This window comes from Etheostoma cragini, chromosome 21 (genome assembly GCF_013103735.1).
Source record: "Etheostoma cragini isolate CJK2018 chromosome 21, CSU_Ecrag_1.0, whole genome shotgun sequence".
In the NCBI taxonomy this organism is placed as follows: Eukaryota; Metazoa; Chordata; class Actinopteri; order Perciformes; family Percidae; genus Etheostoma; species Etheostoma cragini.
The window spans coordinates 6,514,467-6,538,826 of NC_048427.1; the positions used below are offsets into that span (position 1 = coordinate 6,514,467).

Here is a 24,360-nt window from a genome sequence, read left to right on the forward strand (position 1 = left end):
AAACAATGTGCTAACTCTAAATAAGCCATAGTGAACACTTTCCATAGGATTAGAGCTGTCCTTAACCTCTATTTATGCATTTGTCTTTTCTACCTGGCTCTGTCCGTCGGCATCTTGGCAGTGCCTGATGTCAGCTAATCCAATGATGGGCAAAGAGGTGAAGTGTGGACAGGGCTGAGGTGGGCCGAATGAAGGCTATAGTCTATGCTCACCTCCTGCGATGGCAGACAACCTGTCACTCAAAGCAAAACACCCTTAAATATGCACCCTTAATTTTAACTCTCTCTCTCTGTATATATATATATATATATATATATATATATATATATATATATATATATATCATTAACAAGTTACTAAAAGTTCCCCCAGTCTGCCTATGGTCCCCCATTGGCTATAAATGGAGATACGTGTAAACCGAGGCCAGGGTATCCTACTCTGCCTTTGAGAAAATAAAAGCTTGGATGGGTGGATCTGGAATCTTACTCTTTATGAGGTCATAAGGGGTAAGGTTACCACCCCTTTCCATGCTTTGCCCGCCCGGAGAATTTGGCTCACCCATGAGAGAGAGACATCACGCCCCCCCCTCTTCACCCCTCTCTCCTCAAAAGCTACAGACTCAGAAATGGCACATCCTAAGGAAAGCTCCTTGTGGGACTGGCTGTGGCTGTAATTCTGCACGAAGGCTGAATTTTGGGGAAAAAACTTCAGATATGATATTAAGGGACCACTAAGGTCTATGTAAAAGTAATTATTTTTGGAATCCCCTTAAATTTGTGTTTCATTATGTTTATTCCTATTAAAGTCTAGTCATGGTAACGTTGACTGGCTTTTCATTTTAGAGAGATGACAGTCTTGTAGTTCTTATCAGAGGGACCCCTGCACCCTGCTCTTCTGCTGCAGCTCACCCCTCACACTTACACCCCCACCCCACACAGAGAGCGACAGAGACCGAGAGAGAAAGAGAGAGAGAGAGAGAGAGAGAGAGAGAGAGAGAGAGAGAGAGAGACTGACTCCCACCGTTCATATCGGGAGCTTGAGAGAGAGGCAGAAGAGAAAGAGAGACTGTCACAGCGCAGAGTCTACAACTTGTTCACATGTAACCGCCAGCGGAGGGTAAAACATATTTATTACACGGATTTACAAATGTCATTAATCCCGTGACCGGAATGGAAATGTACGAGTCGGAAATGAGAAGGTGTTTGATCCGGGTGGTCGCGTGAGCACTGCAAGAAACTCATGGTATGGCTATATACGTTTTTTTTCGAGACAATATTATTATTAGCCTATTAGTATTTTGATTTCTTTCAATGCATTTTTTAGTTTTTGTCTCCATCAATTCTGGGTGGGTGAAGTTCATGCCCTTTGTTTTTAGACTGTGTCTCGACTGCGTGCAGAAATGGAAAAGTTTTTTTGGGTGTGTGTGTGTGTGGGGGGGGGGACTGTGTGCCCTGTATACAACCGGAGACATCGCCAATATAACGGTCTCCTTTCAGCGGCGAGGCGCCCGCTGCCCGTAGAGAATGAATGGGTCAGTATGTATTCTAATCTAACTCAAGAGTTGATTCAGTTTGCCTCGGGTTAAAGTGGAAGAAAGAGCCGCAGGTTGTAGAGTTATCATGTAGGAGACTCGCATCTCGTGGGAGCATATCGGGGAGATTCTCTACTCCGTGACTAACGGGAATGTTTGATCACAGTCGCCATTACTTCTACGACAGACTGCTTTGATTCTAAGAATCGGATGTCACATTTTCTCTGTGATTGTGAAGTAATATTTTTTGCCTTCCGTTCGTGAGATGCGTTGTTCGGCTCCTCTCGCGTGGGAGCCAAAACAAAAGATGTCCCGCTGACCAATGAGAGCAGGGGATGCCTCAGGAGGGACAGAGTGGTCCTCTCATCTCTTTGTCCTACCTGAGACAGCAAATTGACCACAAACTGCCGCAAGGCAAATAGGAGACTGAATGGGAACGATTTCCAATTGGATTTTAACCCTTTAAAAAAAAAAAAAAAAGAAGCCGGGCTGCAAACACGCAGATGCATGTTTCCATAGACCATTATACGGTATGATGTGTTCACAATCTGAGAAACCATCAAAGCAACTGCCGGTTGAGCTTTCCACAGTTTACATCCCAACATCCTTCACTGCCTAACTGTTCAGTTAACAGTTAACAGATGAGGGATTTCTCGTCAGATTCAGATTTATATGCATCGCAAGACATCCGGATTATGCGCCGCTGTTGCGATGGATTCATGCGAGGGGCTGATGCGTTTTGGTTAACGTTTAAGAGATGCCTTCAGGGTGCATCCGTCACATTAACCTCCTCCCTCTTCCCCTCATTACTTTCGAGTTGAATAAGTTAATGTGCGGAGTAAAACAAGGGATTTTAATTACTGTAGCCTACTTGAGCTTTCAATTACGCACCATGGTAGCGGCTTGCCAGCACATTAGCCAGGTTTTACACGGAAAACAAAGTGACTCGGAGGAAAGGCAGGCCGACGGGATGGGAATAAAGAAGTTGTCAAGAGCACTAGCGCGTGGAGCACTTAATCGATGAGTAGAATGAGAGAAAATGAATCAAGAATTTAAATGTCTGAGTCATTTATCAAGCAAAAATGTTAAATATTCTCGGTCGTTACCTTCTCAAATGTAATTTTTGTTTTTAAATCGGATTTGTAGCAATGTAAACTGATTTTTTTATTTTTTTATTTACTTTTAACTGGACAAAACAAGACCCTCATAAACTGTGGACACTGTTGATTCGTGAATTTACCTTTTTTTGGACAGTTTAGGCTAAACTAATAATCTGATATTAATTAAAAGACATAACTCATAATGAACAATATAATTATAAGTCATACTAAAGAGTAGCCTACGTACAGTTTTAAATCACATATTTCATAATGATGCACACATACTGTTTACATGGCATGGCTAGATCTTACGGGTGTACGAGTCCGAAAATGTCACGATTCAATTCTGTTTTTAGGGCTCACGATTCGATATTTATTTTCAATTCAAAAACAATTCTCAATTCAAAAAACCAATATATATAACCAATGTATGTATTCCTATCCATATAATTCATGAGGATTTGTTTGTTATATTAACATGCTGTCATGATGTGTGTGTATGTTGTGTGTGTTGTCTGCAAGCTACTGGGACCTTTAACAGACATACAATAAAAAAATTTAAAAAATATAAGTTTGCAGAGCGTGAAATCGGGATTTGAGTATGAATCAATTTTTTCGCACACCCCTACCAGATATCCACTCAGTGTGTGTTTCATGCCTGTGTGTGTGTGTGTGTGTGTGTGTGTGTGTGTGTGTAGCACTTTGCTTACAAGTTGGTACAGAGTCTGCGTGGGATGGTGAGACGTAGGCGTCGTAAATGTGGCAGGGGATTCTTTTTCTAGCTGCAATATATTATTATCCAGTACATGGGGAGGGATGGCTGATTAGAATGATTTAAATGCCACGACTGGGTGTAGTGTGCGTGGCCTCTAGCAGGCACTCGGTTTTGTTTGAGCCCATTTCATTTCTCCCACAGCAGATTTCGTTGGAGAGACTGAAGCACTTTGATGAATTACTCTGTCCGAGATAAGTTGAGCTGTAATATTTCCGGCGGCTAGTTCTTGATTTAGATGCAACGTTAACGTTGGTCTTTGTAGTGGGCGGATGGAGTATTCATTTAAAAGAATTTAAAGTAAATAAACAATGAATCACACTGTCACGCACTGTCAAATCCGCATCTGAAGCAGGGCTTTGTGCAACATGATAAAGAGCATGCAAAGAAGAGGCAGAACTAGGAATAATTACCAATTATGTCACAACTCTTCCATCAATTATGATAAAGCAAGATGTTAGTCTTTCAACCAGACTTTGATTACATGTAAATGTGATCACAGCAGGAAATGCAGCTTTTAGGATGCATTCTCCATTAAATGGTTTTCATTAGAGATTCCGGCGATGCTTCTTTCAGTAATAGACCAGCTGTAGACTCTTGATTACTGCAATACAGACAAAGAGGGAATGCCTTTGTTCCCGCGATCTTTGTCGGCTATTTCTGAAGTGAAGGGAATTCCATTGAAATGGCTAGGGGAATCTGGTGGAAATCAATTTAAATGACCTTCTTAAAGCCACTTCATCATGCAAACTGGGGGAATGTAGCAGCACACATGCACAGAGCTGTTGCCCTTTTCAGATTCACAGAGGTCTTCAGACGCCGACAGTGATGAAACTCAGTCGTGTTTGGATGTCGAACCGCAGACTGGATTAGTTTGAGTCCAGAAGATGAAACAAGTGTAACTTCAAAGCAGTATTTTTTTGGTGTGGGGGTGCTTCCTGGAATTGGCTGGCATTATGTGACTGTCTTGTTCCCATGTTGTTACAGTAATGTGTCTTTGTGTAATATGCAAAACATGCAGGGGAGCGGCTTTTATTAGCCAAGACGTTTAGGGTTAAAAAAAATAAAGACTTTCGTGTGAATTGTTCTGCCGTCCTGCATTTAACGTCGCACAGATGTAACACAATGGTCTTCTTGTTTATTAAGTTTTCATTTTCACGTAGGTGTCGTCTTTATCGCCACCCATAAATCTGAGGAAATGTCCATATTTGGGAAATAGGTTCACATTTTTCTCACAGCCCTGGCTGTTATGATTTATTAAATAACTAGAAATCCGAAAGCAATAATAAACACTGTGCTGCCTGACTTCCTGCCAAATTCCTTTTGCTCCACTTTGTCTTTTGTGAGCACACAGGCTTGTCTGGGACATTTTGCACCAGACGGGGCAACCGGCTATCCCAGGGCCTCAGTGTCTCATCCCCAAAACCTCTGACCAGTCCTTTAGATACCCTGCGTTCCCCCAGTGTATCACACATTATGTCCCTGCATGGCTACCTCTGACAACTTTTCTTGTTTCCTTCTGTAGGATACATCTCCTTTTTCAGCCTGAGAGCATGAAGCAGCACTCTGTGTTTCTCAAATGAAGCATTTGACCGCTCTTTTAAGGGTTTTTAATTTCACCCACTGCCGCAGGAAGGTTAGTGTCAAAGAGTGCTTCAGGGGCCACAGCGTGCAGCCTGAAAGGGGTCCTCTGGGGCACAGGGCTCACAGACTGACCGGACCCTCAACCCATGTGTATGCAGACAACATCAACACACAACGGGGTCAGCAAACTGTCCTACAAATGTGATTTATGTATCTCAAGCTGAAAGATTTTACTGGAAACGGTCAACATTGGACTTTCCTAAAACTGTTGTTTTACCTACCATGTTTTGTTAGATTAGATGAGATCAGATTAGATTATACTTTATTCATCCCACAGTGGGGAAATTCCCTTGTTACAGCAGCAGCGGTTTTCTAAAGTAAAAGCAAAAAAACAAACAAGTAAAACACACAAACAAACTGGCAAACAACAGACAATGAGCAGAAGGTATAGAATGAATGTAAAGTGGCGTCAAATAAAAAGGTATTGTAAAGTGCGGTTGCCATAGTACAAAAAACAATATTGCAGTGTAACTAAGTGACGTTAAAATTAATGTGAATATATAATTAAAATATAGCAAAAAATAGGTAAAAAGTAAAAGTAGATATAAGTAGGTATAAATTCTATTTACCTGTGACCAAAGACCATTATGTAATGTAGCGTTGCTGTTGTGTTTTGAGCAGGTTTGAAAATTGACAGTCTCTGTAGTCCTTGAGTGCTTTATTGACAACAGTTCTGATAACCAAATAAATCATTTATCATTTATTTAGTTAACCAAAAATGCAAAAATATTAATTGGGTCCAGCTATTTGCTGTTTGACTATCAAAACAAGCAAGCAATTTGAAGACAAGAACAAGCAAAAAAAATAATGAATTCAATGACTAACCAAGATGGAAATAGTGGTTTGCAACCCTAAATGTTTAGATTTAAGATTAGATTTAGCACTGAACACACCCTGAAACTAGCATAGTCTACCTCATCAGTATGCAGATTGAGTTTTGTATCAACATAAACAACCCGTGTGTCTATTTAAAGTTCAGTCCTTGGCTGTTCAGCAACCTATCAAAACATGTCGGCTCTTAATGTAGCCATCTTTAGCTCCGCTCCTGTCACCAGTAACCCTTTGTTGCATAAATGTTTCATCGACAGACTGCTGTTTTCGTGAGCTGGCATCCAAGTGACAGCGGGCTCCAGTTTTAGACTGAATGATCTAGAGACGGCAGCCGGCTGCCTTCTGACTGTGCTCAAGTGCAGAAGTCGGACTTTGAAAATAACGTTGCATGCAGCAGCCCAGTGATGGATAGATCCTCCAATGAAGTTATGTTATGTATTCCTGATGAGAGTAGTGGATCAGCGGGCAGGATTTATGTGGCTGTTGACGAGCGACCACTCCAGAAGATGTTGTCTGATTGAAGCAGCGGCCTGACGCTATTTGTCATTGTGATTGATGAGCTTACAGTGATTAAGCTGTGCTGACAGACATTAATCTGCTTTATCTCGTGAATGACTTGCACGGAAGTTTCTTCTCGGCTCTAGTATACCGGGAGGAAGCGTGTCTTGCATGCTTCATTCTCTTTTTGTTTGTGGTCAATCTTGTCATAGTCTCTAAAGTCTAAACTCTTTAAGAATCATTTTAACCGGTCTTACCAACATTATACGCAGTTCTTGAGACATTAATAAGTCAGATACATCCTTTTGAAAAAAGGCACACAAACATCTGCCTGTAAATTCAAACTACTTATGCTTTCTAGACATGTCATTTTTGGATGCAAACATTTTACATTTTTAACTCTGCATAGTGACATTTTCACCTGGGATTTGTCTCTATCGACAGTCACAGTTAAAACAAATTTAAAAAATAACACGGGATAAAACCCCATGTTTTTAATGCTGTACATGAAGCAATAATTCAAACGTGATGTGAGAACAAAACATGAAAACAACACCTCACACATAAAAAAACATCTTTTTGAAAAGTGTGTCACTTATGATATTATGATATTTACATATCTGTAGGACATTTTCCTGCTGTAACATGGGACATTGTGTGGAATTGTGGAAATCATGCTGGGACTTTGTGCTGAGTAGGAAGGTAATTCTGGCATCCCAGAGTTGCTGTGTGCCGCTGCCAAGCTAGGGGTCATTTCTTGTATTAATGACGCATGGGAAACTAAACTGGCTTTCATTTCCCTCACCATCTGTAGCCAGTTGTGCGCTATAGATGGAGTCAGGCGAATGAGAACCCCCTTTTGCAGCTAGCAGTTTGATTTATGGGACTGTTTTGGAATACATTACTTATGCAGGGAAAATTGCGTGTTTACAATTATGTAAAAATCCCTGTGTACTAAATACTTCACTGGTCTCATCTCTTCATTAGCGCTAAAATGGCTGAAAAAACAATATGCTCATATTTTGGAATTTGATCACTGAATTTTCTTGGATTTTGGAGGGCAAAATCAAAATTAACTTATAACTTGGAAAATATAACTTATTCAAATCAAAACAGACATGTGTAAGACCCTCGTTAAAACCAATAATCACTTGAATCTAAAGCTTCCATATGCCCAAAAGTTTTTTTTGCTGCTGCAAGAAGTCTAGCACTAACGGACGAGGATAGATGGTAGGGGTGTGAATCTTTACTGGCGTCACAATTCAATTTGATTACAATTATCCTGTCAACGAGTCAATACCTAGATGCATCACGGTACGCCACCTCCTCAATTGTATTATACTGTATATTGCTACACATGGTTTTCATCAATAAATTCAAGCAGTCAGATGCAAATCCACTCACATTTTTATTGCATCTTCTCTTTAAAAAAAAAAAAACTTCCTAAATGTAGCAGACACAAGGCAGTCACACAGCAGACGCAAGGCAAAAAAGAAAAAAAGCAGAATCATCCGCGTCCGCGTGGCGACGCATCAATGCAATGATTAATTCCAACACACCTAATAAACGGTTGGCTGTTCAAAGTACTGTATGCAACTTGTCTCCTACCAACAATCAACGCTAGTCTCTTTCAGCCATGACCTTGTTCTTTCCCTATCCCTAACCAAGTATTTCTGGTTGGTGGTTTAGGTATGAAGACATGTTGGTAAATGAGGGACATTTATAGCTCAAAAAATCTACTTGTAAGAAAGAGAGAAAAATGGGGAGAAAAGGCAAACGGGCTGTCGATTATGTACCAAAGCCCTACTGAGTTAAGTTTAAATCAAAATAATTATAATAGAAATAAAATATATAAATGTAATGTGCATCCACATTTCTGGGTTATTGTTTTTCTTCTACATAAACTTATTTTCAGAGAGAAACAAAATCGAAAAACAATGATTCTGTTTTCACACACAAGGCTTTTAAAATCTATATTTACGCTGCCACTGGATCATGGACGCTTTCATGTGTTGCCATGGAATCCCTTAGGTTAGCAGAAAGACCCAGTATTAGTGGTTGTGTGTGCGAGTGTGAGTGTGTTTAGACAATATATGTCTTCCAGATGTCAATCTAATGGGCCTCAACATAGACCTTTGGGGACCTCAACAATATACAGCCGTGTTCATTTTCCAATTACCTCCAGCTACCCCTTATAAATGAGCAAGTGTGAAACTTTCAGTTCAACCTTTTTAATGACCTACAAACCATCAAAACCGTCTGTTAATGTCACCTCATCACTAAACCACAGATAAGTTAAACTTCTGTTCATTTTCCAAGTAGGGTTGAGTACCAAAACCCAGTGCCGATATGGCACCTGTGCCTTAACGACCGGTATCCACCGGACCAAACAGCAACGTGGACAATCAGATCCATGAACCTGTGTCGTGGAGTGGGAAGGCAGAGTTGCAAGACACCCCCTCACACTCCAAGAGTTTTAATGGTTTCGGTGTTTTATCCCCATTTGACTGGTAAATTTAGCTAACTTTAAAGTGGCTAAAAGCCAGGGAGGGACAGAGATAACACCAACGGGTGTGTGACTAAAAGTTAAGATCAGAGGGACGTATGTTGAGTGGATGAGTTTAGTCGGGATGCTGATTTGAAACCATTTCAATTTACACCCAAAATTCAACGTAAGTGATTATTTGTATTTGCTAAGTCTTGCATGGAATCCATTCTTGTTAGTGGTAATTTGATTTTTTTATAAATTCCATATTTATGATATAAACCTTTTTAAAAGGGGTCAAATTTGACAACCAGTTGGTTAAAGGACAAAAGAATCTTTGGTGATGGATCGATCAATATTGAAATCAATATCAATTAATAAGGTCTACTGTATTACTGTGTTGCAAATTGGCATGGAACAAAACAAAACAATGCCATATGACAGAAAATAAGTGTATTACGTGTACTCTTGTTATAAGTTAATTGTTATATTATTAATAAATCATTTAATTTTGACCATATGGCCTTGGCAATAAACAAGCAGTTATTTAAATGTCGCCGACTGTCGTTTTGTGCTCTCTTTTGAAATGACCGTTTTTAAAGAAAAATAAACAGAACGATACCTAACCCTACGTCCAAGTAATGTAACTGAATGCATTGTTTTGGTGGTAATCGTAAGTGTAAGCAGCCAAAGCCCCGGCCTAAGCAAAAGGCACGGCATCTTAACTCGCTCAGACCGGTAAACAAAAAACTTGCATGCACTTTCCACCTAGCTGCACATCTGTCTGAGTTCAAAGGGTAACACAGAATTCCGTTTACCAGACACCCTTGAAATGTCCAGCAGAAGCGTCAAACACGCCTGCACGGCTGTTTGCATTTTTCAGGCCCTTTGGCAGTGAGGAGACGCATTCCGACCTGGCCCAGGTCACAAGGCATTTGTTCAAATGTCACTTTCAGCGCTTTTTTTTTCCTTCATGATTTTGGGGGATTATCCTGCCAAGTTAATTTGGAGCTTGAGTTTTATATCTAGGCTGGCAGCTGCTGCCAGTATGAACCTTTGGCGAACCAGAGAATTGTTTACACTTTGCGAGATGGATGTGCTGTTGTAGTTAGAACATCTCTCCCCATCCCTCCATTTATCAGGGTATGGCCAAGCAGGTAGAGTTGTGATTAAACCGTTATTTATTTTTTACAATCTACTAGAGTATACTGAATAGGGCCAATGCATGATTGTGATTTATGCTAAACCCTCACACTCAAATTACAGTGTAAGTGATCCTTCTGTGAGAGAGGGGGCACTAATTGGCAACCTAAAAAAATGAAGATACCATGGAATTAATCCTCCGTATTAAAAAGGAGACTTCTATATTCTCACCCTTAATTTGGAAAATTAACCTGTCTGCCTCTCCGTTAAGCCAGGAGAATAATATAATGTAGCAGGAGGAAGATAAAGCACAGCATCTTAAAAAGTTGAAAATCCACAGGCCAAGTTAACATTATGGATCCACTGGGATGCCCTCAAGTAGCCTCCCTAAAACTGTTTGCATCAGGCCTGCTCCCGAGTGGAGAGCAGTAAGCCAGCTGACTCAGTAATAGCCTACGTTTTGTTAGTTCACAAGTTTTCTTGGCAGTCATAGGCTAACACTCAATCTGTGCACATATCCCTATCTGGCAGGAGGCTCAGCACAGTTAGAGATGAAACTGAGTGTTAACTAGGTGTGAGACGCTACTGCACACACGCACGCACACACGCATGCAGGACAAAGATTGTGGAGGAGATACTCAAATTTTCCTCCAGCATAAATAAACAAGTTTGTTTGAAGGAAGATGAGAAAAAGCAGAGCAACAGCCCAACTGGAAAGAAAGTTTCTAACAAGCCTCATTTGATTTAACAAATGAGCTCCTTTCAAGCCCTTAGTGACTTCAGCTTATACGAGCCCAGGGTACCCTCATCATATAAAGATGATGGTCTCTGCTGGGCAACTACTTAAAACATATGGGCGTACTGAGAACAATGATTTACAAGAAAAACAAAACCTCCCAAGTGCCCATTTCATTTTAAATAATGAAAGGAACATCAGTGAATGGTAAAGTAAAGACTAATAACACCACTACACAATCCAACTTCATCGCACAAACATTGTTTAACTGCATGCATAACAAGTAGTAACCTGTAGTTCGGGAATTGTATGTAATCATGCTAACAACCTCTAAAGAGTTTGCTATTTAGGCTTAAGTGCGATAGATTTAAAACAATTAAGTTTTGAATTAATTTCCCCATGCTGGAAAGCTGATAATAAAAAAAATCTGAATAATGTCAGCACCTTTAGGTGAAAACCTCCTATCTCCACTTCTGATTACTTTTATAACTTCATTTTATGAATTAGATCAACCTCTTTGTGTGGAAAACCATTACATAACCTTCTGAAAACAATAAGAAGTTGCAAAGAGCAAGATGGAAAAGGAATAGAAAAGCAAAAAATAAATATACCCAACAAGAGAAGAAATTTTTTCCAGGATCAGTAACACATTAGATGCACTTTTTTTTGTAAATCACTCAAACTTTTATGTTCACAACTTCTGTCAGGAAGAGACATTCTGAGCATTTGGATCGACAGTACTGCATGTCTCCCACTTCCCACCTTCATTGGCTCTCATGATTGTCCTTCGGAGTTTACTAAAATACATACTTATTTATATGTGGCACAGATGTGCCATAAAGGCACAATTTAGTAGCGGTTTACCAACTTGAAGTGCAGTGTGATTCCAGAACATAGAATAGGGTTTACAGTGTCAATGGGCAACAGCATGTGGGTGGAAAAATACCCTACAACCGCAACATGGTTTTAATTGTAAATATCGCCTTGAAAGTCCTAGCCACAACATTGTTTCTTCTTTTTACAAAACAAGAAACTTTTCTTTAAAGATTTTTTGAGGGCTTTGTCCTTTTATTTCGTGACAGTGGATAGACATGAAAGGGAGAGAGAGAGATCGGGGGAGGGTGACACACAGTAAAGGGCCACAGGTCAGATTCGAACCTAGGCCGCTGCGGGACTCAGCCAACGTGGGGCGACTGCTCTTACTGGGTGAGCTAGAGGCTACCCCGTGTTACGTTTTTTCCCTAAATTTTCTGTAAGCCGATTTGGACCTGAGCCATTTATGCTGCATTGTGGGTTCAGAGGCATTCACTGGAAACAGTAAACATTCCCATTGGATTAATTACCAACTGCTTTTCTCACAGCTCTGTCTGCTTCTTGTCAAAAAGTAAGATTAACAGTAGATTGAACTTTGGTCCACATGTAGACAGACGGCCTGCCGGGTCTCATAATGGGGAGGCAAGCAGGAGCAGGTGTTGGTAGGATGTTGAACAAATGAAAAAGGTGGTTGTCTGAAGGAAGAAGTCAGATTAGGTAAAGGGACAATTTGAGCGCCGAGTACAGTATTCTTGTGTTTCCCTCCAATTTCATCAGTGGAAATGTATAAATGCAATCACAAGATTGACACATTTGTTTTTACTTTTTAGTAGTGTCTGATGGAAGCCTTGATTTTTATCCACCTTCTAGGAAACAGCTCTGATGCTCAGTTGCTAATGGTGCTCGATATAAATGTTTCAGGCTGCATTTGCCACCCACGTTATTGGCGGTTTAAAACACGAGAGCATGGACCTTAAGGGGATGAGAAACCAATTGGCACATATTTCACAAATTACAAAAACATAATATGCGGCAGCACTGAGCTGCCGTGAATCAAAATCATATTTCTCCTGTTTTTTATTTCAACCTACATCTCCAAATCTGTCAGCAAGACAGATTAATATTTCACTAACAAGGAATATGATAAAGAGGGGGAAAAACAACTGAATTGAAATGACTTCATGTCACTTACAAAAATATTTTTTTAAATCTCCAACACAAGCAAGAAAGATACTGAAATACACACAAGGAAAATTATTTGAATTCATGGGGGTATACATTTTCTAAAGATAGATAATAACTTAGACACATCACACCCAAGTCCATCCTGATACATTATTCATCTTAAGTTGCTGCTGTGAACACAGCACTGTTTTGCATATGCCCCTCAAACTTGAAGCTCCTTTTCATTCACACAAAAATCCTTGATTGTTCATTTTGTTAACGATGCAGCTCTTCAAATAAATTTACCATTGTTAATTCCTAATTTGATGCGAGGCAGGCTCCCATCTCAGATGGACACGTGAACTTTTTCACCCCGTCCTCCTATATCTACATTATTTACGGTTACAACTTAGCCTCACTGTATGTGTTCCGTCTAGGGACCAGCGCACCCCATGCTCTCCATAACATATCCATTACCGTAATCAATAATTTAAATAGCAGCCACTGTTTTTCTGCGCTTTTTATGACACCATGATAAGCACTTATCCACCTCAGAAGGAGGCCCAGGCTGTGGGAGGCTGCCAGTGAAATTAATATAATGAATAAAAGATAAGATGGAAGAAAATGCTGAACTGGAATTCCGCCTGAAATCTCAGCAAAGCAGCAGTTATGAATCCAGGAATGAGGCCACATTTCTCCTCAGCAGTGAAACAGTGTTGATAATTTGACCCGGCGGCTCCTCGGTCAGGTCACGGTCAGGTCCTCTGGACTCCTGGGGGTGGGGGGATGCTGCCTGACTTCCTGGAGATTAGATTTGGATCTTTGGTCATCAGTGTGTGTGATCTGGGGGAATGTGATGGATGACTTCTCCCTGGGTAATATGCCAAAAGAATTCACTCAAAACCATAGTGAATACCAATCTTCTCTTTCTTGCTTGCTTGTGTTACATTGTTGTGAGTTACATGATTAGATAGGGGCTGCAGCCCTGGGGGTGGACATATTTGACAGGTCACGGGGCTCCTGCTCACTCCATTATCAGTATATTTGATGGTACATTGTAATCCAGTGCAATCCCATTTCCAGATGTTTCTCTTGTACTCCCAAGCTATCATAAGGAGTAATTTCATGCTTCAGTAGCTTGCCTAGGTTCTCGCTTCATTTACTCCACCAATGATGCCTTTTCCAATTAATTTCATATATTTAAATAGGTACTCTATAGTTAAGGCGCATCACTTTCATGTATATCATGGATTTATTATGGAGTATTTATTTGATGATTACAATAGGATTAAAAAAAAAAAAAATCAATAATACAAAGATCTGGGTGAAAAGCAAACAGAGTTTCTTGTGTGCGATTTCTCATCATTGTTCTCTTTACTTTCAGCATTTCTTATTTTTTTTTAGATGTCCTCATCACAAGACAACCTTATTTACTTTAAACTGCACTGTGAAACTGATCAATACCTTCTTGCAGCAGGAAACATAACGTTTGGGTGTGTGGGAGACCAAATCTAGTAAAATAGATTGTAATAATAATCAAAGCCCATCTTTGATACCATTTACATCCCCTTATAACGGTTGGTGGATTCAAATTGCCTTTTTAATTTTGTCTTACTAATAACCTATGTAATTGAAAAGGTTTTGTCAAAAAAGTCGATGCATTTAAATGGGAAATTTGCAATTGCAATATCTCGGCCACAGTAAATGCTATCAACACCAAACCTTTGATGATTATTTGGCAATGCCGCTCGGAAGCTCTGTACCAAGTTTGGTAAAGATAGGCCTTTAGGGGGCGCTATAATAAATGTAGACCATTCTGGCCCATTTGATCCCTTCTGAGGTTGAGTGTGTCATATGACGCCAAATGGCACTTCTGATTCATAACTTTGTAACTTATTAATTTAACTAGTAGAAACATACTGTGTTTGAGCTAAAAAATAACCGTTGCCCAGTTCTGCTGATGTCTTTGTTGTCTTCCTGTCCCTTACAGAAGGTTTTGTATCCAGCCTAGAAGCCCAGGGTTTTTTTGGGGTCATGGTGCAGTTAATCCATACTGTTACATGTGCCTCCCCACCGTTTCGCTTTGGGTTCCACTTTCATGCGCTCCCGGGTTGCCACTGCCGACTGGCGTTGGGCTAACTGGCGCGGGGAGGCTTGCACCCCGTTATAACTGCTCGCAGTTCTAGTTCATATTTGTCACTGCGGTTAACGATGACTCCAACCAATGTGTCAACATAACAAGCTAACAGCGCTTTTGTTAATTTTTTTATGAGCAAATAATTCTACATTTTTGGAAGTAAATAGAACAAGAAGCAGCTAGATGTTTGAAGAAGAGTTGCAAGTGACAGACACCTCTAAGTTCTACCAACTGTACTGTGTCCAGATTGTTTGATTGCACAGTAAACAGATATACCTGCTGCTTCGCTGACAAAGTAGCTGCTAGAGGACAGTTTGCTGTAGTATTAAACTGCACTGGTTGTTACCAGCGTAACCACCGGTGATCAGTTCAAAACAATCTAACGTGAATTGAAATTAATATTTTGCTTGCTGAAAAGATGTTGATATAAAAACATATAGGACACATATGCACAGTTTCAGGAGAGCGCTTGTCTCTTTAAGATCCCATTGGAAAACTAAAATAACCTCGACACTGGAGAAGGCAGTGTCAGTGTCATCAGCAGCTATTTATTACTAGCCTCTTTAACCAATCACAAGGTTGCTTGAGTTTCACATGTCAGGCTGAGACTCATGGCTGTTCCACCCTTGTAGTGGCCTAATGCTGAACTTTAATTATTGTGAGTGGCCTGATGGAAAAACCACTTTCTTCAGCTGACACAGCAACGACACCCTCTTTGTTCTTCCCTCTGTCTGCTTCCATCACGCTTTTGCCCGACAGTACATCCTGTGTTTTTGGTGGACGTCAACCAAAATCCACTTCCCGTTTCTTGGAAATGTTAAGAGGTCATGGTACTGAGGACGAGCAGATTGTTTCTTGGAAGAGAACACGCATTGTGTTTGCAGCCCTTCAGCTAGTACTGGCTTTTACAGTCAGCTAATCAGCCGTTTAGCCCAAGGCTGCACCCACTACTGCCATTCTGTTTACGGTCTGAAGTCATTAGCTGTTTACAGTAGTCTTCAGTTTTGTGTTGCTTATTTGCTTTGGAGGCTCTGTAAGTGGTCCTAAAGGGGAAATGGCTCTGTGGACGGGCTTCTTCCTGAATGACAAACTGCTTCTTCAGCATGTGGATGGTTGGAAATCAGTCTGTGAGAGTAGGTCGAGGGTACTCCCAAATAGCTGCACACAAGGACTCTGTGGACAGAGTGTGCTATTCTATTCTCAAGGTCTTCCAATTGTCTTCCTCACAAGATTTTTTAGTCCACTCAGTCGTTTTGTGCTCATGTTTTATATTCATCCACACCTTGAATGAAGCACAAGTACCAAGCTTCCTTGCGTTGTCTCTTTTCTCTGGCTCTGTGGTTGGGAAGGCAAGCTGGAAGCAGATAGTGTTGTGCACATTACACTTGCATTAATCTGTTTTTTGACTACTGTCACAGACGTATGGAAAATACCATGTTACTGTCTGTAAAGGGATGAGGCAACACTCAAGATGTGTGTATTACTTTACAGCCCTGCACAATGAATCAGGGATTATCACTTGTTTACATTTTGTTCTCCTGTTTGTCGATCAGTATAACCCACTATGTGCCTCATGATGTCCGTAGTGTTTGTAATGCGTACACTTTGCATCTAGAGTATGCATATCTTTACCCTTAGTCCAATGACACCTTGATTTCCTCCTTCATAATCCTCATATCTCTGATTAAACTCAATGATTACAAATGTAGTATCCAGTGATTAATTTGTCTTTGAGGATTTAACACATTTTTTTCCATTGACTTTTCGTGGTAATATGGATCACAATTGCTAAAACTTATCGTCTCACTTTGTGAAAAAGCTCACAACCATGCATTCCACTTCATCCCTGTCTCCAACGCAACCTCTAATCTGCCTGTTGCTCCTGCAGATAAGTTTAAGCTGACATGCTATGCAAACAGCACTGAATAATAAAACATATTCTGACATATAAGTAGACCTCCCTCTTCTAGTCCCCAGAGGACAGACACATATACTGAGGAAAATTGTTTTATTGAGTATCTCCAAGAGTTGCCTGCACCATTTTTCAAAGGGAAAACATGCAGAAAACATCTGAGTTCCACAGTAAATAGGTTAGAGTTGTGCCCGAAAAAGGCCTTTTAATCTTTTCCAGCAGTCAAAGATGAAGACAACAGAGGGAGGTCTGTGGGGATAAGATATTTTAACTATATAATGTGATATAGAGCAGCCTGAGAGAAAGCTGGTGCTTTGCGTCAAATCAAAACAAAAGGGCATTTCAGGGGCCCATCAGCAGGCCATGCAAATTATTTCCCCGCCAATCATTCGTCGCTGTGGTTGGAGGAACTAATTAATGCACAGTAGGTCTGTGGAGTGTGACAGTGCTACGGAATACGACCACAGTTCATGGACATCGAGAAAATGGAACAATATTTCTACCCTTCAAGTAGAGTCTTGTGTCACCACTTTTTGTCTTCACAATCAATACCAAAGAAAGCTAATTTCCATGTCCACAGCATGAGAAAAGCTGTCATATTACATATCATAAACAAGTTTTAAATCTTATTAACACAATAGATTGGTGCTTTTATAAAAGTAGAATAAAAGATAATGTGTCCAGCCGCACTGCATCTTTTTACACAAATAATCAATCATACAGTATTGAGAGCTATAAACACAAAGAAAGGCAGAAAAAAGGTAAACAATAGAACGGCAATTAGCTGCCAGTGTGTGAGATTGGTTGGCTTTTCCAGAGAGGGGATAGACAGCTAGGAGCGGCGTAGATGGCCGACTTTAAACAAATCTCCACGATTGCCTGTTCCGCTGCCTGCTCCGTCTCTGAATGACAGGGTGGACAGCATGGAGAGGTCTCCCTCTGATGAGTTATTAAGGCCGCAGCTATTCCATTTGCACCACACAGGGAGGGAACTACTGTATCTGCACAGCATGCAGGCCATTACCACTGATGCCCGTGTGTTTGAAGTTAATTCACACTTTTTAAGTACATAATTACATCCGTGTTCGTTCATAGTTTTGATGCCTTCAGTGATAATCTGCAAGGTAAATTCTCATGAAAATAAACAAATTGAATGAGAAGTTGTGTCCAAACCTTTTGCCTTTACTGTCTGTGTATGTATGTATGTATGTATGTATGTATGTATGTATGTATGTATGTGTGTGTGTGTGTGTGTGTGTGTGTGTGTGTGTGTGTGTGTGTGTGTGTGTGTGTGTGTGTGTGTGTGTGTGTGTGTGTGTGTGTGTGTGTGTGTGTGTGTGTGTGTGTGTGTGTGTGTGTGTATGTATGTATGTATGTATGTGTGTGTGTCTATATATATATATATATATATATAAAAAAAAATAACCTTCTTGGAGGCACGGTCACATTACATCAAAATTGCATACGGACCCATATATTATTCGATATACTGTATAGCTCTAATAGTGATACGAATGTTGTTTCTTATACTAAGAGTAAAAAGTCAAAGCACATTATGCCAGAGGATATACACCAGCCAAAGGGATTTTCACAACCTGGCAACCAAATTGTTTCTTATCAATCATTACTGATCAAGCAGACAAACTGACCAACACATATATAATAAAAGATCGATACTTGGAGCCTGTGGATTGATACAGTATTGCCACTGAAAATATGGCGATACTATGCTGTCTTTATTTTCCCCCCACCCTTATTACTGATCTATAAAGCATTAAACAATGCATTACCTATCAATAAAGTTATTACTTACTTACAGTAAACCCTTATTAGAAATAGCCACCAACTCATGTTATGAGCCATGGTCAGAGGCACTTCGTCATGTTGGAAGTGCTGAAATAAATGTGGCTAAGATCCATCTTTAATGAGGAAAATGTTTAAATCCACAGTGTTTTTGATATTTTCAAGGTTTGCCAGCAGCAAAGGTATATGATGCAACCTTGTTTCCTTTTTGTCCACTGCCCTCAAGCCATATTTCTGTTCTAGTTATGGCATTTCATCATATTTGATGGACAGGAGCAACATATTTGCTTTGTGAATAAAGCAGATCTGTCATACAGTCAGTCGCCCACTGATAGTTAGCTGACTGATTGATTTAGACGAGAGTTTCCTTTAATAGTGACAGTCTCTCGTCAATGACACAGTTTTTTTTTTTTTTACATCTCACTCTCTCTCCATCTTTACCCCCTCATGCTCGCTAACTCATTCCCTCTATTTTACATTGCCTTGAGCACAAGCACCTCATATACTTCAGCCTTAATGAAGAACACAGACAATCAATAGGTGCTAATGGCATGATGACTACAGATGCGCACATATGTGCTCGTCAATGGCAAAGAGTGGTCTTGTTACTAAAGCACAAATCCGGAAAATGTCATCCTACTTTTAGCGCTTTTATTCCACGGCGGCGTGTCCATCTCTGTGATGGAAAAGGACATCTGATCTGCAGTAATTACATTTCTTAGTCTTTTTGAAGCTTTCATCACTTCGAAAAAAAAAGAAGAAATTATGAAAATGGGACCCCACATCAATACAGACTGCTTGGATAAGAAAATGTATCCTAACACTGTAGTCACACAACTTCTTGACGGGTATAAATCAGTATATTCAGAGCGTGGCTCGTTATTTCTTCACCTGTCTCCAGGAGAGACTGTTGCTGTGTGGTGACGCTTAGGGCACAGCTGGGGGTAAATGACATGCTTGAGCAGGTAGGCAGGCACTCTCCAGCCACGCTCTTATCAGCTCTGCCACAAGCTACGTGATACAGAGTTGTGCGAAGGGTGTGGGCGATGGGCGTTGGTGGGGGGGTAGACATCAGCAGCCGTTGGCAGGAGCGATGACTCAAATCCATAGTGCCCTTCTCCTATGAGGTATGCGAGCAGGATGCAAGTATAAACTAGTGCTGTAAAACGATAAAAATATATAATCACATTAATGTCATAGTTAACTCACACACATTTTTATCTATTCTAAATGTTCCTTGATTTGACCTTGATTTTGTCCCATTATTTAGTGTTCAATTTCACACCAACATACTCACATGGAGCAGACATTCACACTAAGAGCAAATAATACTATCCATCAATAAAAGGTTGGAAAAAATACTTTGACAAGGGGGGGGGGGGGGGGGGGTTTGCATCAGCTGTGTGCATGGCCATCAAATGGTATTTCAGACTGGACACACAAATCACTTTGGTCTTGTAAATGGAACCATTTGGTAACTTTTTAAAATGTAAACTTTCCATTCGGGATCTTATTGGCATCCATTTTGGCGTTTTACATTCGCCATCAACTCAAAATGTAACATTACTACTCTTTGGCCGGCTCGCAAGGCCAAACAAGTGTGTGAGGCGGGCCTGTTGTTGTTTCGGTCTAGCTAGATCCGGTGTGGTGTTGTAGATTTTCTGAAGTTAGTAGTTGTTGCAACATCATGTGAAAATGTACCCATTTAAAATGGGTTTGCATTAATGCTGTTAACGCGTTTAACTGACAGCACTAGCATAAACATCAACCTCATTGCTGTATCCATGCAGTTTCAAGGCTTCAGCCATATTCTCGAACATCCCACTCATCCTTTGAAAAGGGTCCTAAACCCTCAGCTCTGTTGGCTTTTTGTCATTATGCTTTATTGTGTTCACTGCCATCATGTTGGCTCGGCTCCAGACACAAAGAAAGCCTCAAGGATAAAACTACACGTTGCTGCTGCAGGGACATTATCATTAAAGATCCCCAATTCTCTCATCCTTTAGACATTGGCCCTCCTTTTATCTGTAGGCAACTGTTGAGCCATGTGACTTCACAGTGAGGAATACCATTTTCTGATAATATAATCCCTTCTCCGGTCCAGACCGGGTATCTCTTATATTCATGTCTCTCCCCAGGAGAGTCTGACACGCAGCCTCATAGTTTCTAGGTTGAATGCATCCCTCGTTCTTATCACTCCCTCCATATTGTGATTCTGTTGCACAGGGAGGGCTGGAGGATTGGAGGACTGAGATTTGGGGAGGGTGTTGCTGTGCTGTCTGATTAAAACAGGAAGTGTAAGAGGTCAGGGAAATCAGTTTTTAATCTTAAAAACATGATTGTTGCTCAATTGTTAATTGGAATCAAATGGTCGGATGTTCCATGGAATTGTGACATTTTGAAGTGAGTTGTAGTTTTACAGAATGACTTATGGCATCTTAGGCACATTTCATGTACACTCAATGTTCAGACCAGACAGATTTCTTTCACTGTTCTTCTGTCAATTTCTATATTTTTTGTTGAAGCTGAAGATACAACTGCAGAGGTTTAAGTGAAATTCCATTCCGCTATCTAATCCCCCGACTGCTTTCACAAAGTGGCATTATTTTGGCATTTATGCAGTGACTGAGGGATGGGATGACATGCTCTTAGAGGAAATGTACTATAACGGAAACAACTTCAATCAGTGCCTGGCCTTGGTTATGACCTGGTTTCCAAATTAAGCAGATACACAAATGCAAGTCAGCATTTGAACAGGATGTGAATTTTTTGCAGTATTGCATCAATGAAACTTCTGGGTAATCTGACGCCTCTTTCAGCTATTGTTAAAACGGGGAAGCTTCAGTTACCCAGAAAAGTAAGTAGAAACAAAAAGGTTAGATTGAATATTTCTGAGGTTTAGGAAGTTACAGCATCTGCCATCACCCTTTAAACAGTGATTAATGTAGTTGACTGTGTTTTTCTACTTACTAGGCAGGCGTAAGTGGATGACGTGGACTGCACTCCACAACCCATCATGGATATCAACTGTCAGCCATTCCCCCATCCCACAATCTCCTGTCCTGTTGGCTCCTGCTCCACAACGCCCACCTGTGTCTGAGCTGTGTCAACTGGGACTCACAGGCTGTTAACAACATGACGCAGATGGATTACAAATACAGCTTGTTGGGCTCCACGGTGGACGACTACCGCAGGAGGCCATTGCTCCTGCAGGTGGACGACACGCCCATGAACCTGTTTGCAGTCCTAGAGGTCAAACGGGAGCTGCCGAGACGGAGCACCCTGGGCGGCTTCCGCAAGATCCGGCTCTACAGCGTCTTGTTCGGCCTGGCCATCACGTTCCTCATCATGGCTTCGTACATCCTGACAGGAGACAAGAAGGGCCTCCTTCTCACCCCGTCCCCCTACCACTTCAGCAGCCTGGTCAGCCCGGGACCTTATGCCTTCAACTTCTCCTTAGTCAAGGACTATGCACAAATCAAACTGGTGGTCAAATCTGTCACATCCAAGGTGGAGTTTCGCAGCAGGAGACAGCTCCCGGAGCTAAAGGCACTGGTTAACAGTGAGCCACATGTGAGTAAACAAATATCTGTCCTCATTTATTCAAAAAGATCTTAAGGACGCAAATTCTATCCAAAAATGTATTTAGTTATTGCTATAATTAGTACCTCAATATTTTATAGTCTAAATGTTACAGTATCTCTCTATTTTAATCATAAAACAAACATGGCCCAGCGTGATATTGATCTCTCTTTTAATTGAGAATCACAGATGTGTCTTGAAGCGTAATTAAATGCTAAGTAAAAAGGTGATTTAAATTAGTATTCATAACTACATGCCATCTACACCCGGTTCAAACCAGCTACACTGTTGTAATTTCCCACAGCAGTTTAAAATTTAATTTATTAAAAAAACTGCTCTGAAAGCCTTGTAGGACACTTCATGTCACACCAGATAATTGCATATGTCTCCACCATTTTCTTTTTGCTCAAAGGAATTTAAAGCTCAGTCATTCCACAGTCTTCCAACACGTTGGCCCTGAGGCTTTCTTGCAGTGTCCGTCTCACCTCAATGCCTGGTTCAATTAATTGTTAATCCTAATGATAATGGCTTGTGTGAGGGCTACCTGCAACATAACTAATTTCTTATTGAACCAGCTAATGAATAGAAGAGTGTGGCCGCGGGACAATCAATACCATGTCTCTGGATGGATCCGGCATTAATTGCCCTTAAAGTAGTGGTGTCTCACACAGGCTCTGAGCGAGTCATAGTAATGTCGGCCTTTGTCGTGTTTGATCATCAAAAATCAGTTCTCTAACGCAAAGAGAAAAAGACTTTTGGAAAATGTGTTGCCTCACTTCAACGGTAGAACGTGAATCTGCTATACACTCCAAGAGCAGACTGTGCGTTCATGGACACACTGCTGTAAAAAAAGCGTTACAAATGTACTTTTTATATTATATTATAAACAATGGAGGGTGTCCCCATCCACACCGGGTAATCCGTAAAGGACTGATAGCTCTTTTTAGGACAGTGTATTGGGACAATGATACAACTTGTGAATTTTTTATGACCAAACCGGGAATGTTCTTAACTGGCCAAGTCAGCGGTCTGACCTCAATCCAACTGATCATGCTGAGGACTAGACTGATGGAAAAAAAAGGTTCCCAAAAATCCCAACTTCCTTTAAGTTTGATAACTTGCCTAATAACTTTTTTTTTTGTCTCCTGGAGGATTGTGTATAAAATGGCTACAACTCCCACACTTTTCATCTGATGTGGATGTGAACAATCTGACACAGTTCTAACTTCTCTGACTGCACTACATTTATTTATGCACTCACTTGTGTCTGTGCGTCTAAAGGCAATTTACTGCCCCTCTAGAGTGTATCCTTTTGCATAAAATTGTCATGAACGTGCAGTTGGATCACATTCCGGTGGTGGTTCCCTACACCTGCCAAAATGTGTTTAAATTGTTGAAACAAACCACTTCCTTTAATTTGTCTGTCAAATGACTGGAAGGTGATTACATTTCCTCGTGCACCCATAGCAATGATAACTTCAAGGGTCTGAAATGTTTTATATATTATTCAGAAGCTTAAAAGCAGCCTGCATTCTTTGCCTTTACAGATGTTTTCTGCCATCCCCCAAAAAGTCCTGCCTGGTGTCAAGAACCCCTGCTGGTATGAGGAATATACTGGGAATATTACCTCAGACCCATACAGGACAAACTTGTATGCACGCTATTCAAGACGCTTCCGGACAGTGTTTCAGCACTTGAGGAACACTTTCCGAGAACACTTGTTTCACCGCGATGGGAAACCCTACCGCATGCGGTGCCTTCCTTATTTCTATATCATTGGCCAACCAAAGTGTGGTACAACAGACTTGTATGACAGACTGAGGCTGCACCCGGACGTCAAGTTCACCACTTTCAAAGAGCCACACTGGTGGACCCGCAAGAGGTTTGGTGAGTAAAGAAAACTCAAATTTGCTGTGGTAGAGGCCGCCAGGCTGGTACACAATAATGAGAGCCCCAGAGCATTTAAAGTGTGAAATGTGACTCTCTACAGTATTTTATTTTGGTAAAATTAGCTCTGAGGGCTTCAGAAAAGCACTCATTGACAGACATTTCAAAAGGGTCAGTCTCAAAGGCAGGCCTGCCTGTTTCATGAGCATTAATAAATGCATCTCCTATACTTAATGCCATCATACTGCTAAGATATGTTGATTGTTGTAACAAAACGCCATAATTTAAACACATTTCGGTAGCGCGCGCGGGGGGGGGGGGG

General features: G+C 40.8%; 1 protein-coding gene across 1 annotated transcript in view; it reads left to right on the forward strand.

Annotated features, from left to right (window-relative positions):
- Nucleotides 1–994: 994 nt before the first annotated feature.
- LOC117936794 (carbohydrate sulfotransferase 15-like) overlaps nt 995–24,360 on the forward strand; it is a 34,485-nt gene continuing 11,119 nt past the window's right edge. Inside the window, exons 1-3 of the mRNA XM_034860163.1 lie at nt 995–1,242; nt 21,543–22,142; nt 23,699–24,038. Coding sequence (XP_034716054.1) covers nt 21,705–22,142; nt 23,699–24,038 — 778 coding nt within the window. The 5' untranslated portion in view covers nt 995–1,242; nt 21,543–21,704. The remainder of the gene's footprint in view (nt 1,243–21,542; nt 22,143–23,698; nt 24,039–24,360) is intronic.